Source organism: Phaseolus vulgaris, chromosome 11 (assembly GCF_000499845.2).
Source record: "Phaseolus vulgaris cultivar G19833 chromosome 11, P. vulgaris v2.0, whole genome shotgun sequence".
Classification (NCBI taxonomy): Eukaryota; Viridiplantae; Streptophyta; class Magnoliopsida; order Fabales; family Fabaceae; genus Phaseolus; species Phaseolus vulgaris.
The window spans coordinates 2,415,739-2,435,452 of record NC_023749.2 but is presented as its reverse complement, the minus strand read 5'-3'; the positions used below and the strand labels follow the sequence as shown (position 1 = coordinate 2,435,452).

The 19,714-nt window shown below is 28.3% G+C and overlaps 2 protein-coding genes across 2 annotated transcripts; both read left to right on the top strand.

The window, feature by feature from the left end:
• Window positions 1–378: 378 nt before the first annotated feature.
• Window positions 379–3,982, top strand: LOC137837448 (uncharacterized). Its single transcript, XM_068646799.1, has 5 exons — window positions 379–792; window positions 1,021–1,143; window positions 2,317–2,416; window positions 2,957–3,081; window positions 3,499–3,982. Exons 1-5 carry the CDS (start codon window positions 493–495, stop codon window positions 3,709–3,711), a joined length of 861 nt encoding a protein of 286 aa, XP_068502900.1. The 5' UTR covers window positions 379–492; the 3' UTR covers window positions 3,712–3,982.
• A 5,538-nt stretch (window positions 3,983–9,520) lies between these two features.
• LOC137835787 (serine carboxypeptidase-like 34) lies at window positions 9,521–16,822 on the top strand. The gene is made up of 10 exons (XM_068644838.1): window positions 9,521–9,912; window positions 14,307–14,417; window positions 14,539–14,634; window positions 14,730–14,822; window positions 14,890–14,978; window positions 15,060–15,338; window positions 15,658–15,794; window positions 15,991–16,083; window positions 16,167–16,272; window positions 16,518–16,822. The coding sequence occupies exons 1-10, from the start codon at window positions 9,612–9,614 to the stop codon at window positions 16,665–16,667; spliced, it is 1,455 nt and encodes a 484-aa protein (XP_068500939.1). The 5' UTR covers window positions 9,521–9,611; the 3' UTR covers window positions 16,668–16,822.
• Window positions 16,823–19,714: the final 2,892 nt, after the last annotated feature.

The window sequence follows — 19,714 nt, the reverse complement described above, 5'->3', positions numbered from 1 at the left end:
CAATCCGTAAATCAAAATATGCATTCCAGATTCAGAAATCCATAATTGAAAAAAATCATTCCAGATCCACCAATTCCTAATAGAAATTTGGCTTCCGAATTCAACAATCCGGAAATCAATAATTTATGCAAACTTTGTTTTTTGAACACCCACTCATCCAGAATGCAACATGATTCACTTACAGATTGATGAATCCGTAACACACACTCCCAGATCCCGAAATTGTGGGAGTCAGTTGCGAAATTTATAAAATTATGGGGGTGCAGAAAGAAAAATGTAGGGGTGCAGGTTATTTTGATATATCCTGTTATGTTGGGGGCCCAAAAGACAAGTTGGACCAAAGTGACATTTTGATATTGTTACTGTTAAGGCTATTTTGTGTTTCCCGCCATTTCCCGCGAAAACAGAGTGAAAAACCCAATTAAATTTCTGCAGACAAGATCGATAGATGGTGTTTTGTAGAAGGAGAGTGAACAGTGAGAAGTAAGAAAAATGGAGGGAAAAGGAACAGCAACCGCCACAGGTTGTTACAAGTGCGGCCGACCTGGTCACTGGTCACGAGATTGTCCTTTCTCTGCTCCCAATCCCAATCCAAACCCTAACACCTCCACCGATCCCACTTCTACTCCTTCTTCCTCTTCTTTCAAGCCCAGATCCGCCGCCGAAAAGCCCAAGAAACTCCCCCGAGCAAAGCCCAAACTAACACCGGAGATTCTTCTCTCCGACGAAGGCCTTGGTTACGTCCTTCGTTATTTTCCTCACCAGTTCAAATACCGTGGTCGCGGCCACGAGGTGATTTCCTGTTTCAGTTAATCTCAATCACTTTTTTTTTTTTTTTTAATTCAATGCGCGCCGTTTGCAATTTGAGCCAGCGTTAGTGTATGCGTTTTCTTTTCTTTCTAAAATTTTGTGCTCTCTCTTCGTTACGCGTGCTCATTGGTACTTTCTTGTCGTAACTGGCTCGGTTTGCTTTTGGACCACTCCTTTGAATTGTTTTATGATGCGTGCGCTTTTTTATAGGTTCGTGATTTGGGTAACCTGCTTCAGCTGTACACCGAATGGCACTCTCGCTTGCTTCCTTATTACTCTTTCAATCAGTTTATTCATAAAGTGGAGAAAGTTGCTGCTACCAGGCGTGTCAAGGTACTGTTTCTCCTCACTATATTTTTTCAAACTGTCTATCATCGTGTACTTGTTTGGTTATAGATGTTGGCATGCAACTACGCTCAATATAGAGAAAGATAAAAAGAGTAGTAGATAGGTTATATCATACCGTTAGGTGTCTGTGACACTAGTTTAAGAATTGCACTCATGCCGTACGTCTTGTTACAATTTTGTAAAATTGATTTAATCTACTTGGCTGCTAAATTATTCTTAATTATCATGTTGGTTTTGCATAATTAATTTGAGACCGCACTAGGTTATTGTAGGACTCTACTTGGATGTAGTTCTTTTGGTATTGTTCTTCAATTAAAAGTAGAGTTTTATATTGCAAACCTGTTCATTAAAGGTATAACAAAGTGAAACTTTAATTCTGTACCTCGTAAAACAATTATATCACTCAAAGGACGACATCAAAATTTTGTTCATTGTTTGTTGTGAAGTCTACTATATTTTTATTTTATGATATATTTATGGAATTGAAAGAATCTTGGATTGTGGTAAAGTTTTTTTACTACGATGATGATACTTTCAGATGGTTATGGATTTGGTAAAATACGTGGACAGAATTTGTTCTATGTTAAGCACAATGCTTCTAGAAACCCAGTGTAATCTAGAAGATTAAGTGAGATTTGTGTTTCAACAAGTATTCCATAGCTGTCCAAGATCCCAATGTTTAAAGTATTGTTGCTATAAATAAACTATAATCATTGAAGTGGCCAGCTGCCATTGCCCATGGTAACCAAAATGCACATCAAATGGAACAATCATCATGGGTAACTTTCTTGGAAGTAGTTCTTTGTTGCTGAAAATGTACATATTAGCCTTTTGTTCGTGCAAAGAGGATGCTACTTCTTTAATCTACGAATACATCATCTATGTTTCTAGAACTGTTTGCCGTAAAAGATTTTCATTCAAGACCTGTTTTTGAATTCAGTTGATACATACGTGAATTAAAATATCAATTTCTTCATTTCATCTGGTGTTTCTTTTATATGAAGTCTGTGTGTTTGTATTTGTTGAGAGGCTGTGTCTGTTGCATTATCAATTATATGTATACCTCTGTTTTTATATGTATACCTCCAGTTTTCAATCTACACAAAAAAGGGATTCTTAGTGACCATCAGTTAACTTTTTCTCCCGTTCTATAAGCAGACATGCCTTGGAGAATTGAGAGAAAGAGTTGCAAGTGGTGGAGATCCAACAAAACTGCGTGAACCACTGGTTGTGCATGACATTCCAATTGATGAACACGGTATCTACTTCACCATAATTTTGCTACCATGGTCTCAAGATACATTAGTCTGTTGGTTTTAAGTTTTAACTTATGTTCTAATGGATGTGTGATTATAAATTAATTACATAGAACAACACCTAATATAGGACATACAATTTTTTGCATGTTATTTTCAGCTAGGATCAATTATCAATTCAAATAGTTGATGGTGTTCGAAGTACGGTTAATGAGTACCGCTGATTGACTTAACCAGCTCTGTATTTAGTTATTCGGATATAGTTTTTACTTAGAAATCATTTCTTTTAAGTTTCGTTTTCGTCAAGCATGTGTGTATCTCTTAAATGTTAAATTGCACAAATCGACAATTTGATCCAACTCGACCAATTCTAGGTTCGATCTTCAATTTTGAACAAACTTCCCCATAACTTATTGCAATAATAGGGCAGCCGTCTGATTCAATATAATTCACTGGAACATTGTTATGATTATTGACTAGATTTAGTTAGTTAGGTTATATTTATTTAGATACTCATGCATTTTTCTAAATTTTTCCTTTAGGATTTGCTGGATCTGCTGAAGATGGGGGCGCAACTCTTCAAGAGAAAGATGTGTTTGCGGATTCTGAAAATATTACTGACATTCAGGAAGACATGCTTAATGATATATATGATAAAGCTACCGAAGTAAGTTAATTTACATTAGACAAAATTAGTTCTTTTATAATGTGATATGTTTTAATGTATCTGTAAAAACAACTTTGAATGTTTTGCTTGGTGAAAGAAACCCTATCAACAGTATTTATCTAAACCAATCAGGAATATGAAATTATCTCTTTAGGATACTGGTTCCGACAAATTTGTCAGAAGATTATGAGTGATCTGAATTATAGTGAAAAAAAGCTAATCGCAGTTCAGTTATCCTTGTCCAGTGGTATGCAGAAGTAAAAACCTAAAACAAATCAGAGTGTAGCTTATTTTCTTTTACATTTCTTTCTCTTCATGTCTGTTAATTCGTATTTACCTTTTCAATCAAACCAAAAGTTGTAACAAGGAGCCTATGTCAGTCTTAATGACGTAATCCACCTTCCTATTTTATTACAGGAACCTTCTCAGTCCACGGACAATGTGATTGGCACTAGCATGGCTTCAAAAAGTAAAGCAACCGAAAACACAGCAGAGGAAGTCCAAAATAATGGATCCAGCCAGTCTGGCAAAGCTGAGATAACAGAAGATCAGAGAGCTCGTATGGAAGCAAATAGATTGAAGGCACTGCAAAGGCGTGCTGCTCGAGCTCCCTCATCACAAGCCCCCTAACTTTGATCTCAATTGTAAATAAAAACCATTATTTATCGTTGTTTCGCACCTGTTTAGTTGGTCTTAAGTCCCCCATTTTGTTAAATAGTTCATTGTTTTTGGTTTGGTGACTGTTATATGAACAGTGAATCGATTCCTGCCGATATAGCTTAATGTTTAAGTTTTAAGCGGCGAACTTGTTTTATTTGTTAAGGGGCACTCTATCCATATTTGGAGACGTTACATTGACAGTGTCAATCACTTCCAAGACCAGCAGACAGTGTTACCTACATGTACAGAGTGTTTTTTTTTTTTTTTTTACCTCAGTTCTCTAGTAACACTTATCATTCTGAAAATTTAGAAAAATTCAAACTGAAATAAGTGAAGATGTCCAAGAAAATTGTGAAGTAGAGAGTTGGAACCATGTAGAAATTAGTTAACAACTTGCCATAACAATATTTGAGTGAAAATCACATATAACTATGGAACAAGAATTATTAGATAATTCTGATATATTCATCTTCATGGAATTCAATTTTGTAGGTGATCTAAGCCGCGAGATTTAGCTCCGTATGAGAAGCCGCGGTCCAATGGATTTGTATTGAATTGGGCTGGATTTTCATTTCAGACTCGGGCAAATTCTTCCTGCACCATATCAATTTTAACCTCCACCATATCAAATTTTTAAATTTCGAAAACTACCCTCCTGCACCATATCAATTTTTTAAATTTTCAAAACTACCCTTATTCCAAATTAAAAAATCCAAAATAATAATTATAATTGAGAAATAAAAAAATACATGCCGAAAAAAAAATTCTGAACACAACTAAAAATACATCCTGGATAAAAAATTTCAAAATTCAAAAATATGTTCCGAAAATTTAAATCCAAAATATTTCAAATAAAAGTTTCAAAAATAATTTTTCCCATTTTTATATAAAGTTATTTTCGTCATTTAGGAAGGGTATTTTTGTATTTTTTAGAGTTGATTGGGTGCATGTTGAAATTGATATGGTGGAGGGAGAAATTGCCTCAGACTCGCCTCTCAAATAAAAAATGCGTAGTTGTTTCGTGAATCCTAAAAATTTCTGATGCATGGGGTTGATCCAACTCACTCTTACACACAGTGTGTGTTTGTGTATATATATATTTAGAAGACATGTTAACCAGAAATTACTGAAAGGAGCATTATCAATGCATTCTTAATAACAAAATAAGTAGCTATAGGAAGGTTGGAATTTCCGTGAACAAATATGCTCGATGTTTATATCATCCGCACAATAAATCTGTAATAAATTTAGAATTCAAGGAGAGTTATCAATTATAGCATCATAGGTGCCACAAATTCAACCACTTTAGAATTAAAATCTTCTTCCAATGGCAGAGGAGCTTCCTCATTCGAAGATTTGGGTTTTACAGCAATTATTGGTGTGTCTGTGTATTCAACTTAGACGCTCATGTTTGTATCTCACTTTTTCCGTTTCCTTTTCTAGATTTTTTGCACACACTCGCAATAAAATCTACCAAATCCATGTCAAGGATATGTTGGTTCACTATTTAGTTGAAGACAAAAGGACAAACTAACTTATTTAGTTTATAGTTGTACTAGTTGATCTCGAACCTAACATTTGGTATCAAAGGTCGACTATCCAAAATAAATGTATTAGAGTAAAATAAAAAGATTAGGTAATTTTATTTTAAATTATGATATAGGTTAAATATGAAGGGTTTTGACCATCATGAGACTTTTTTTCCATTTTTACTAAAATGGGGTCGCTTTAAAAAAAGTTATAAATTTGGAAGTGCCAACTTGTCACGTCATATGTATAAATTTTGTATTCATATGTAGAAGTCGTCTCAAATTGGTACGACTTTGTCACGTCAGCCTGAAGTCGTGCTAAGTTGGCACGACTTTGTCCACGTCATATATATATATATATATATATATATATATTATTTTTTATTTTTTTTTTTAAAATTTTCTTATTTATATATTGAGTAGTAAGTTATGTGATGTTTAAAATTAATTTGATACATAATTTTCTAAGGGTATTAGTTTTAAGCAATAAAAAAATGAATAATTGTGTATGGATCATGTTTGACGGTAATGTAATATATTAATTTGGTTATTAGATTAATAAAAAATATTAAAAACAAACAAAATGTTCATATTGCAGAATCGAATGTCACAATAGAAGCAATTGTCCGCACAAACAAGCTTGATAATAAAATTCAATTTCAAGTTTGATTATTAATTTTCTCATGTTCTTTACCTAAGTACTTATTCCTTCATAAAATAAATATTTATCAAATTAATTTCAAATATTACATAACTTATAATTTTAATTTTAATTAAATAATTATAATATATATTTATTTAAAAACAAGATTTTTTTTAAAATATGATGTGGACAAAGTCGTGCCAACTTGACACGACTTGCCTCAAATTTATAATTTTTTGATAATGACCCCATTTTGGTAAAAACAAAAAAAAAAGGTCCCATAATAGTTAAAAAATCTAAATATGATCCATCAATAATATAACACATTACAAACTCTATAAACAATGCATAACATGAAAGTTTTGATAATAATAATAAAAAATCTATAAACAAGTATGTTATACAGAATAAAGTACATTTTTATTATGATATTAATCATCTTTAAATGCTGAATACTCATTTAAGCATCATAGAACTTTTTACAGATACATTATTGATCGAGAGATGAAATCTGAACACAAAAAGATAAGGAAGGAAAACATGACCGAAGAAGAAAAATCAATTTTCAAATTGATGAGTTTCTATCTAGTTATACAAGTAAAACAACCAAATCAAATAATAGGTTATGTAAACAAAAATAAAATATATTTAAAACCCGAATAAAATAATTTTTTAATAGATACTCAATAATTAAGACTCATTTATTTTTATCTTGTTTTTACATAAATAAATAATTATTTCTCCTCACTAATTTGACCTTGCCGTTTTGGGCCGGATGTGTAGCTTAATGTAGTTTTTCCTAAATACAGGAAGCCGGCAGAAAATTGGAATAGAATATTCACATTCTATTGTTCTTTTGACTCTATTCATTACCTTTTTTGGTTGCAGCCACCCACATAATACTGTGCAACTTTTTTCTGGGCTTAGGGAAGACAATTCTGAGTTAAGAACTATGATTAGACTATTTTATTTTTAAAATATTTTTTGGTATATTAAGAAAAATTATATATATATATATATACAAATATAAATTACGATTAATCCCAATTGATATGTTATGTAAAACTTGTTAGACGTCAGTGTAAAGGAAAGTGTGTGTATGATATGTTTGTTGAAGCAATTTTCAAAGATTTGAACCCAAAGCAATTGACCATTTGGCAAATAATGTCCCTTCAAATACAAAACTTTCACTTCCACTCAATTTCCAAACCTTTGAAAAAGTCCAATCTGCAATCTCTTTTAATTATGCCCAAAACAATCCAAACAAAACCCGTCTTTAAGGAGAATAGAATATGTCTAATCTCACTTCAAACAACATTTAGATTAACTAAAATCTCTTTAGCTGAACATAAATATTCTTGAGAATATCCATAGGAGTTTTGTTAGAATTAAGTGTTAAATATTTTTTATTTATTTTACTATAAAACGAAATTAGTTTTTCTCTTTATTCCAAACTTTAGACTATTTACTTGTGCTTGTAGTATGAAAATGATTGGAACAGATACTTTTATATGTGAAATTGATTCAATTTGAGGTTTCACTTTATTGTTTCGTTGAGAATAGTAATAGTAAGCATTAGTCTGAAATCAAAACAACAATGAATTTTAAAAAAAAATTACCAATCTTTAAAATTTTTTATCAAACATTTTACACAGATAAAGACTTATTTTAATTATTTTCATACTATAAATATCAAGATGGTCTAAATTTTGAATTAAAGAAAAAAAAAATTTAATCCTAGAATTAATATATTCATACATAATTTTAATTAAAAAATATATATTGACAGCAACCCATACCAATTTTTTTTGACAACCTTATGTTAGCATGTCCACTCTTAAATTTTACTACAAAGACACATCGAAAGTACTAAAAGAAGTGTTGACAAAAAAACATGTCTACTTTGATTGTCCACTATGTGAGTATGTACTTAATGTAACTTCCTTGTAGTGAATATTCTTAAACGATTTCAAGATAATACCTTCACAAGTTTTAAAAAATAAAAATACAATGCTTGATTTATAAAAAAGTTAAACTAATGTATATTATAAAACAATTTGTTTCTTTTGAAATTTATGATAACTGTACTAAAATTATTTATTAGTATTCCTATTCTTATAGTCGATTATTTAGCACTTTTAATAAGAATTTGGTTTAGAACTTTATATTACTATATCAAGTGTGTTAATATTGAAAATATGTATAAAAAAATTTGTGAGAAAAAAGAAACAATATCTTTCAAATAATATACCGAGCATAGAAAAATAATATAAATAAACAGTAAACAATTCATACTTGCTTTTAAATTAAAAAATATTTTAGATTAAATTTAAAATTACATTTTTAAAATACTAGTTCAAACCAATATTTTAAATTTTTTTTATTCGTTTTAGTCAAGTTTTTATAATTTTGTCTATTTAAAAGTAATCTTATTTTTTTATTAATTAATATCTTCAAAAATCAATATCTAGAAGTTATAGATATATACAATTTTTTTCATAATATCTACATAGTTCTTTAAATATATTAGTTTCAAATTAAAAATAAATAAAACGAAAGCTTGTATATTCAAGTTAAAAAATAAAAATAAATTCCAAAGTGAATATATAAGTAGTTGGGCAACTCCTTTATATAATTTTGATGTTCTTAGTAGTGTAACATAACCTACTTTCGCGTCAAAACACACTTAGTACATGTGAAATATAAAAATCATATGTACAAAAATAATAATAATTTCAAGCATAAAATAAAATAAAAAATATTAATAATAACAACATGAATAATTTTAAGAATAATAATAATATTAATGATAGTAATATTTATATAATATAGTATCAATAACAACATTAAAATAAAAAATTTAATAATATTAATAACGATATTATTAATAATAATAAGAAGAAGAAAAATCTATAGGTAATTACATGGATTTATATCAGTAAGTAATTAATTAAAAAAACATAAATAAATAATTAATAGTTCATAAATAATTAATTAATAATTCACAAATAAATAATTAATAATAATATTATTAATATCTGTATATAATTAATAATATATGTAGGTAAATATTATCTACAAATATAAATTCTTAAGTAATATTTGTATTTGAGAATATTATTTACAAAAATTAACCATGAATTTTATCTATACGTAATTTTTATAAATTTTAATTAAAATTATTACTTAAAAATATTATCTACGTAAAATATCTATAGACTTATCTGTACGTAGTATTTATAGGTAAGAGTTTTTCCTCAAAACTCACAAAAATTATGTAGGAATTTTATTATACATTTTTGTCGCTAAATTATTTCAACATATAAAAAATTCCATAAATAACTTTATCTTACCCACGGAGATCATAACAAATGTAGATAAATCCATCAATAAGTTTTAATTTATTTACAAATTTAAATCATATATAAGAAGTAGGTAATAGTGATTTTTCTTTATCACATTTGAAAAATTATATTATTTAATATTTATCATCTAGAAATAGAGATTGATGGAGACATTGTGGTGGTCCAATATATTTAATAATAAAATTGATTATGCCATTCCAAAGTGTGGTTTTGGGGGATTTATAGATAAAGCAACAGTATATGCAATTCATACACATCATTCTTCTTCTTTTCTCAACTCTCTTCCTTATTTCAACCAAAGCCACAGAAACTGAGGGACACACATTATCAGTTATGGCTTTCTCTTCACTTATTTCCAATATTCTTCTTCTGCTTCTTCTCTCTTTCACCAAAACAGCTTTTGCTGTGTCAAAGCTTTCAGTATCTGATCATGATAGTTATTCTAGTCGGAAAGTACTTGCAGAACAAGAAGCTGATAGAGTTTATGGATTACCAGGGCAACCACCAGTGAAGTTCAAACAATATGCAGGTTATATCACAGTCAATGAAACTCATGGAAGAGCACTGTTTTATTGGTTCTTTGAAGCCACTCAAAAACCAGAAGAAAAACCAGTTCTCTTGTGGCTCAATGGAGGTACTTAATCAACAACTCATCTCTTTCTATCATATCACAGTTACCGACTTTAAACTTAACTCAACCTCATAAAATCGATTTATAAATTGCAAAGTTTAAAGACTACTTCTTAATATGAGATCAAAAATTTTTAAACTTATTTTAGTAAGAGTTTGTTAGACTTATCAGGTCACCCACTATCTGATCTGATATCATAAACTGGTTTTATGAGTTGAATTAGGCTTAAAGCCGATTTGATGATACTTCTTGAATACATAAATTTAACAAGAATTTTTTGTTTTGATCATAACATCACACATGTATATATAGGGTAAATACTATCATGTGTTACTGATAATGGTATAATTACCAGCTGGGTTCTGATTCTTATACCAATTTTGCATGTGAATGATTGTGACAAGAAAATGTTGGTATTCGTATGTTTCCACATATAATAATTCCGTGTCAACTATATATTACTTGTGAGTGTATAAATCTGGTTAAAGACAAACTCTTCTTTAGGGAAAAAAAAGGAAGAAAAGAAACGAAAACTGCTAAAAAACAATTCTGAAGCAAACATGGTGTGCCTTTCCTTAGTTTCTACGACCTAAGTTGAAGAAGCTTCAACAAAACTCTTCTGTATATAGCTAAAACACGTGCAGCCTCATCACATTCACAAGATGAAAAAGCAAGTTAATGATTTAAAACAAAAATGTGGCATTGCAATATACAAATTGAATATCATAATTCATAAGTGATCTCCACTCCAGGTATTTTTCCTTGGCGCAAGTCATGCACCACTCATTGTTTGAATCCTAAAAGAATAACATAAAAGTGCTCCAGATTATATGCAAAACCATCATAGTTTCAAATAGTTTAATCAGGAAAACCAGACATTTTATGCAGTCAACGTATGAAACATGTTATGCCAAAGGTTGTTTTATCCATTGATCTTTACCATGGTCGTGTTAATTTGATAGGGTCAGTTATCAAACACATTCTGGTTTTAAAGTTTGAAACCTTGGTTTGTTTCAAAGTATATCAGAATTGAATTTTCTTTATGCCAATAATGGTTACTGCATCAGGAAAAGGACTTGCTACTTGCCATTCAAACGGTTTATAAATGTTATGGAGGGCATAAACAATTAATGTAGATGTAGAAGGAAACCTTTTTTTCACTATTCTTTTAGGAGAGAAAACCAACTTTGCCACATCCATTAACACTCATACACACATTTTGTTATGAATAATTAATATGAGTTGTTTCTTGCACAGTTTGACAACAACATATTTAATTTACAGGTTACCTAATCCTTTTCCAAATTCATTTGCTAAACTAATTTATTGGTTATAGAAAGCTTTAGCTACTAGCTTCTCCTTTTTTCATTTTTGGTGTACAGATTTTTTAAGATGTGATTAATACTACAAAATCAATTTTAGAAACTAAAAATAATTAGTTAGTATATTGATTAAATTATACATTATTTTAAATACTAAAAATATTATTGATTTCTAAATTAGTTTATACATAGTTTATAAATTGATATCTAACTAGCTATCAAGTTTTGGTAGCTAATTAGATACCAATTTAAAAACTAATTTAAAAATCAATAATATTTTTGTCCGTAAAATAGTATCTAATTTAGTTAATATAGTAACTAATTTAGTCTCTTTTAGAGCACTCTTACGTTATGATGGAAAGTGTTTCTCCATTAGTGTTACATAGAGGTCAACAAGCAAAAAATAACTTAGTAAGAAAAATATAATTGAAAATGGAGGAAGCATGTTGGAAATTTGACTATAAAGTCTGAGTCAGTGGCTTCAAGTTGCAGCTGAAACTGCCATAATGAAAATGAATTGAAGTAATGAATATTGCTTTGAACCGAAGTGAGAACCCCACTTTTTCCTGTGTTGATAGGAACATAAAGGCAAAAAAACTTTAGATTACTAACACCAGCAATAAAAAAAGGAGAATGATCAAACATTAACAAACATGTGCACAAGTAACAAAAGTTCTGACTTTGAAATTTCAATATATTCTTCTTATTCTAGGCTTGAATAATGATAACAGTAAAATTAGTAGCTTTTACTTTCATTTTTATAAAAAAATTAATTCTATTTTATCTATTTAAATTCATTGTGTTTTTAATTACGTATAAGTAGTGTCTACTAATATTGTTGATATATAATATATAATTTCTCCTAAAAATTTAAGATGTATAATAGCATATAGCGTCCAATCTTTTTAAACATTTCATTATTATTTTTGGAATAAGATTTAAAGTTTAAATATTTTACAATTAATTACATAAATAAAAAATCAATATGAATTTGATCAATATATAATTTCTTCCCTTGAGTTATTACAAATTTGTTTTATAAATTCCAATTATCACCTTTGAATATGATAACAATATATTTATATTTGATTTTATTTCTCTCTTGACTCATGATTTTCTAAGATTTTTTTTTATTAATTGTTAACCACTTTCATCTTTTACTTTTTTTTTTCAAAACCTTTTTCAAATTAATTACTTAAAAAAGTCATCTTCTAGTAATTTGTGTCCTATTAAGTTACTCAAATCCACGCATTACCTTTTTCAAATATTTTCAGGTCTAGTCCTTTTTTCTCTATATAAAAAATAAGTATTTTATTTATTTAATTAACTTATGTAAATATTTTTATTTTAATTATAAGTATTTTTTTTTTACTTATTTTAAAAGCTAATTGTATATTATGAATTAGAATACAACTACTTAGAGGATGAAGTTCCTACTCTCTTTATATATTAATACTTTTATCATTTATCTCTTTTTAAAGATGCAATTTCACATGATTCTCTCTCAACTGTACCAAACTATCACTCTTTTTTTGTCTTTATTCCTATACTTATTTTGTTAGCTACTTATCCCTTTCAATTTAGTCCTTTTTATCATTATATCTAAATTTAATTTCAATAATTTTATTAAAAGTATTTGGCAATAGATAAATAACCTTATATCATATATTTAACCTATTTAATATAAACCAAAAATTTATTTTAGAATTAGAATAATATATAAGTAGCTTCATTCGACTTATAAAGTTTATATATTATTGCCATTAAAAAACTTTATATTGAGAATGATTATTAAATAAATAAAAAAGTGTGGTTGTCACTTCCCCATCTTTGTGAAGGTTGTTAAGGTTCTCAATGATTTTGTTTTATGAAAGTTAAACTCTTGAACAACTCCATGGATTCATTCTTTCAATTTTGGAATCCCAAATCATTATGGCTTCTTTGCCTTTTGCCTTTTGGATAAACATTACTTACTTTTTTGGTTTACAATGATAATTACATGGAAGTTGGAATTTAGCAATTTTCCAATTAGTTTAAATTTGATTTTGATTTTTCAATTCATATTCGTTTTGTATTTTATATATATATATATATATATATATATATATATATATATATATATATATATATATATCCTCCACATACATCACCATCTATGGCTAGTCACTTTCGAAGTTAGTTATACGTTACATCTTTTATTTTTTATTTGTTAATATATTCGTCACATATATGTAATTTATTGATGTATATACTGATTGATTACAAAAAAAATTTATCATATAAAAATTGGTAATACAAGACAATAAAAATTGATACTACAAGAAAATCATGAAATAGAAACCAATTTTTAGAGACCAAAATAATTAGTTACAATAGGAACTAAAATAGAGACCATTTTAGAAACTAAAAAAAAATGGTTTCTGAATTAGTTTATATTATTGTTAAATAGTTTCTAAATTGGTATCTAATTAGCAATTAATGTTTTAACAACCAATTATTTAGTTTTTAAATTTGGTAGCAAAAACCTTGGTTGCTAATTAGATACCAATTTAGAAACTATTTAACAATAATAGAAAATAATAGAAACTAATTTACAAACCAAATTTCGTTTTAGTTTCTAAAATGGTCTCTAATTTAGTTACTATTGCAACTAATTATTTTGGTTTCTACAAATTGGTTTCTATTTCATGATTTTCTTGTAATGATTTGATGCATTTGATCATCAAAAATAAGAAAATGATAATTGATTATGTTTTTTTTTCATCATGTAATTTTGTTCCTAAATTATAATTTTAGGTAAATTTTTTTATAAAAATGATTAAGTTGTATATTATGTGAACAATTTTAAAGTAAAAATCATATTCAACCAATACAACTTTATCAATTTTACTAAAAAAATCATTGATTTTCTGAAATTAACTTTGAGAGATCATTTACAACTTTCACTCTAAATTTGTTAAACAAATTTTATTAAAATTGTAATTTGCAAAAAGAAAGTGAACTATTTTCATGCAAAATTACTTATTGAACATAAGTGGAATTAATATAATGAAAATACACATGAATATTGTTCAGGGCCTGGTTGTTCTTCAATTGGTTATGGAGAAGCAGAGGAGCTAGGACCCTTCTTTCTCCAAGACAGTAGCCAGCCAAAGCTGAAATTGAACCCTTATTCATGGAACAATGGTTGGTCAATTTAAATTCTTAACACAGAAGTTGATAGTATTTTTGCAGCATAAGTATCTATTCTTTTGAAAAAGACTAAGCTAGAAAAAGTGATGATCCTTAACCAATATGATTTCTGCAGCTGTCAATCTTCTGTTTTTGGAAAGCCCTGTTGGAGTGGGATTTTCCTACACCAACACCAGCAGTGATATAAGTGAGCTTGGTGACGCCATTACTGGTAATAGTGCTGTCACATAAGATTTGTTTACTCTTTCGTTCTTTTGATTTTTCCAAGTGTGTTATTTATTAATGCTACTATGTTTTCACAATCAGCTAAAGATTCACACACCTTTATCATCAACTGGTTTAGGAGGTTCCCACAGTTCAGATCACACAAGTTCTACATTGCTGGTGAAAGCTATGCAGGTACATTTACATGCATATATATGTTCTGGACCTTTTCTTTGTTTCATACTAAAATTTGCCATTTCAGGGCACTATGTTCCACAACTTTCTGAGCTTATCTTCGATAATAATCTCAACCATGCTGAGAAAGACTACATCAACTTCAAAGGATTTCTGGTAAAACTCTCTCATTACATTACATAATGTTTTATGTTTATAATCACATATTAATTTGAGAGAGTGGCATTGGTTGTGCAGATTGGAAATGCATTATTGGACGATGAAACGGATCAAAAGGGTATGATAGATTATGCATGGGATCATGCAGTGATATCAGATGCACTGTACCATAATATCACAGCCATATGCGATTTCAAACGTCCAATTCAAAACCAAACAACTGAATGCAACGTTGAATTGAACAAGTACTTTGATGTGTACAAGATTATTGACATGTATAGCTTGTACACTCCCAGGTGTTTCAGCAACCTCAGCAGCACCACCACAAAGGAACCTTCTCAAATTTTTTCAAAACTTGTGAGCTTTCCACCAACTTTTCATGTCTAAAGTAAAATTCCCCCATAATCAACTAACCAGTTTCAAAATATACTTTAAGAATTCATCTTGGACAGAAAAAAAAAGGAAGCTTTAATTATAGTATCAGTTGTAAAATTCAAAGAATCACTTTTTGATCACTTTATCATCATGTGTAAACGAAAACCATATTAATCATATCTTAACCTTGTTAACAAATATGTAATAACAAGACTATTTTTTAACAAAAACACTGATCTATAAGAATTTAAGAAATAGAGAAGATCGATTTTTGTAAATCTTATAGAACATGTTTGAACAGAATGGGTGGCAGAGAAACCGAGCTGGATATGATCCCTGTGCATCAGATTACACTGAAGTTTACCTGAACAGACCAGAAGTCCAAGAGGCACTGCATGCCAATGTCACAAAAATTCCCTATCCATGGACTCACTGCAGGTTTTCATCCACCCTTTTTAATTCCCTTTCTAATTAAGACTTATTCATGTGATAGGTTAACTTCAGTTTTTGGTAAAAACATTATAAGAGTGAAAAACATCATCAAAGTCAACCTTATTTTGTGCTATATTATTACATAGTATAATCAAATGAAATATGTACATTGATGTTGTCCATCTGTTGTGTTTGTCCTTAGTGATAACATCACATTTTGGAATGACTCACCAGAGTCCATTCTTCCGGTCCTCAAGAAGCTTATTGCTGGTGGTATTCGCATTTGGGTTTACAGGTACATTAATTAGATTACTGCAACATATTTGTTATCAAATCTCATAGGTTTAATATCTATATTTGATTGGTTTGTTTATACAGTGGAGATACTGATGGAAGAATTCCAGTAACAGCAACAAGATACACACTGAGAAAGTTGGGGCTTGGGATTGTGGAGGATTGGAGGGCATGGTATACTAGCAGACAGGTAAGAAAAGCGCATTTTGTTTCCAAAATATGAAGTAGGTTTATTATTAAGAAATGAAGTAAGTTTAAATACTACGAAATATTATAATTTTTAGTCGATGTAATCTAATTCTTCTTTTTTATATTGAGACTACCAAATCGTGTCTGAGACTATATATGAGACTACCAAATCGTGCATGAGACTATATATGTACGGATTGTCTAATAACTGTATATGATAACGGATGAACTTGTGATGTGTTACAGGTGGGAGGATGGAGCATTGTGTATGATGGTCTTACTTTTGTTACCATAAGAGGTGCTGGGCATCAAGTTCCTACTTTCACTCCCAAGCAAGCTCTGCAATTACTTCAACATTTCATAGACAATAAGAAATTACCATCTCAACCAATTTAATCACTTTTCTTTTCATTTCACATTTTCAACTTTCTACTTTCTTTCGCATTAAGAATGGAGATTTCTTATGTGCCCACTTCTATTTTTCAAGACTCTTTCGGGTGGTGATTGAATACACAGTAGAAATTCAAGTTGTTTCCATCGTTTGAATTGAAGCATCTATGTTTAATACTATTTAGAGTCATACAATAATTATACACCAATGCCGTTGAATATTCACGTCAATTTCAATTTATTTGAAGAAAATATATGTATTTTTTAATTTTTCATGAAAAAAATATTAAGTAAAAGAGGAGTATGATCATATAAATACTCAAATGACTATATTTATTAAATACGAATGACGCGTGCCTTCATGTAAATAAAACTGAAGGTCGGAAAATAAAAATGGAAGTAACAATAATAAAAATGTTGGGCCAACCGAATAGGCCCAGGGATTTAAAAAAAGAACATGGAGGTGCATATGTAAGAAAAACGTGCTGTGAATAATAAAAGGCTGGGCCAAACAAATGGCCCAGACTATTTTCTTTAGGAGAACAAAAATTATGGAGGTGGAATATTAAAAAGAGGGACTCGAAAAGCAAAAGGAACCTAAAATTTAAAAACATAAAAAACAAGACAGTGAGTCCCATTGGCTCTCTTCTTTACGTGGGTCGAATTAGTTTTAAGCTATCATTTCTCCATATTTTTCTTCCAAAGTTGAGATTGGAACATGAATAGAGCAGCAAAAATGAAAAACAAAAGTGTTTAGTCAAGTGGAGTAAGCACCAATGGTAGTCAGAAACAAACAAACAAACAGTGGTTTTTAGTCGAGTTGATTGATTTTTTAATATTTTTCTTTCTCTCTTGTAGAAAATTTCTCTCATGTTTTTTCTTCTATTTAGTCTTTTTCCTGGCTTAATTCCTTCATAAATTTTCATAACTCCCTCTTTCGCTAACTCGGCATCCTGTCATTTATGAAGATTATAAGAGTATCTTGTTATTAATTTTTCGAATCAGAATACAATTTGTTACATTATGTTAACCAGATTGACCTATGATCTCCCAACTCTTCAACCTAAGATGTAAGCCAATGAAACTTAATAGACCTTCAACATCTGTCATCCTTACCCTTATGTAGCAAGATCGACCCATGATCTCACAAAAAAGATCGTGAAAAAACAAAAGAAAAATCATACATTCCTTCAAAAAATATTCTGGTTATGATAGACACAACCCATTCATGAATATTGATGATCATGTGACTACATCACTAAAATTATAATCATAGATATCGATGATCATGTGACTACATCACTAAGAGTATGATGTATCAATCACTAACTTAAATTCAAGATGATAATATGATTATATCATTCAAGATGATAATATGATTATATCATAAGATTGTAATATATTAGTACATAATAATACTTTCATTATTCTCTAATATTTAAAGGGAATTCAAATAAATAAGTTTAAAGAGATATTTTTTAATAAAATAAAAATAAATACATATAAGGTACTTATAAAAAAAATTATTTGATGTTTTGTTTTTATAACATACATGCAAAATGGGTGAAATGGGAAAAGAGCATGCATAAATAATTAAATGTTAACATGTTTTATTTGCTTTCTCATTTGCTATATAACTCATTTTGGGATTCACTATTTCTTAACTAGATTATAAAACCAGAAAGATCAAACAAAAATAAGGGACTTTTAATTTGAAAATAATACATTTCTTATATCTATTAATTTTCATAAAAAACATTTGAAATAAAAATAAGAAGAAAATTTTATAAAAAATAAAAGTAAAATCGAAAACATTAAACATTTTTTAAACCAAACATGTCCTAAAGTTAGTTTGTTATTATATATACATTTGAGTCTAAATAAATGCAAATAAAAGGAGATTCGATTGTTGTTTTGTTCAGCTATCAATTTCACAATTTAGAATGGCATTTTTTTTTATTTGAACTAATGGACACTAACTTAACTTTACGTAAAAGTTGTTATTTTTTATTAAAACTAAGAAAAGATTTTCAAAACTAACTAACCTGAAGCATCTTTTGATTTTAGTATATATATATATATATATATATATATATATATATATATATGACTTTATTAATTTAAATAATTTTGTTTTAAATTGAATTTCAGATATTTTAAATAATGAAACAACGATGACTAATCTTACAATAATATTATTCTATACTCGCTAAAGGTCTTTGTTCTTAATTAAACATATTATTCTTCGATAAGAATTTTATAAAAAAAATATTAAATCTATATTTTATTTTATAAATTAATTTTCATAATATTTATTTTAAAATATATTATGCTTGTATAACATACCTAAATTAGTCATAACAAGATAAGTTTCTATATAATTTCCCAATTAATTAAAAAAACTTTTTTATTAGGTACAATTCTCTTAAATAAATTATTAAAAAATAATTTTGGTTTTGGAAATTTAATTTTATATGCTCTATAAAAAAATGTATTAATTATTAATTGTGTAAAGACTTCTATGCGTAACATACCGAAATTACTTTTAACAAAATAATAAAATTTTCTATATATATAACATCCCAAAACATTCTTGCTAAATAATTTTTCTTAAATAAATGATTAAATATAAATTTTATATTAGAAACCAAGTCCAAGATGATTTTTTCAAAAAGTTATTAATTATTAAATATTGAAAAACCTCTTTTCATGACATACTAAAATTGTTTATAACTAAAAATAGCCAGTTTTCTGTACAATTTCCCAATTAAAGGTAAATTTATTATTAAATATAAAGTCCCTTAATGAATTATTTAATATTTTAGATTCCTAATTAAATATAGAATACCTTTAATAATTTATTAAATAATATTTAATTAAAAATCAATATTTTTTTGTAAAAAAAATAGTACCTAATAAATTTATTCCTCACTTGAACAAATTTCGTTTTGGTACAAAAATTCTCATAAATCTTTGTTTTAAAACTATAAGAAACTACATTATTGTAAATTATTTGTTGACAATATTATTTTTAGTTAATTAAATATCTATTT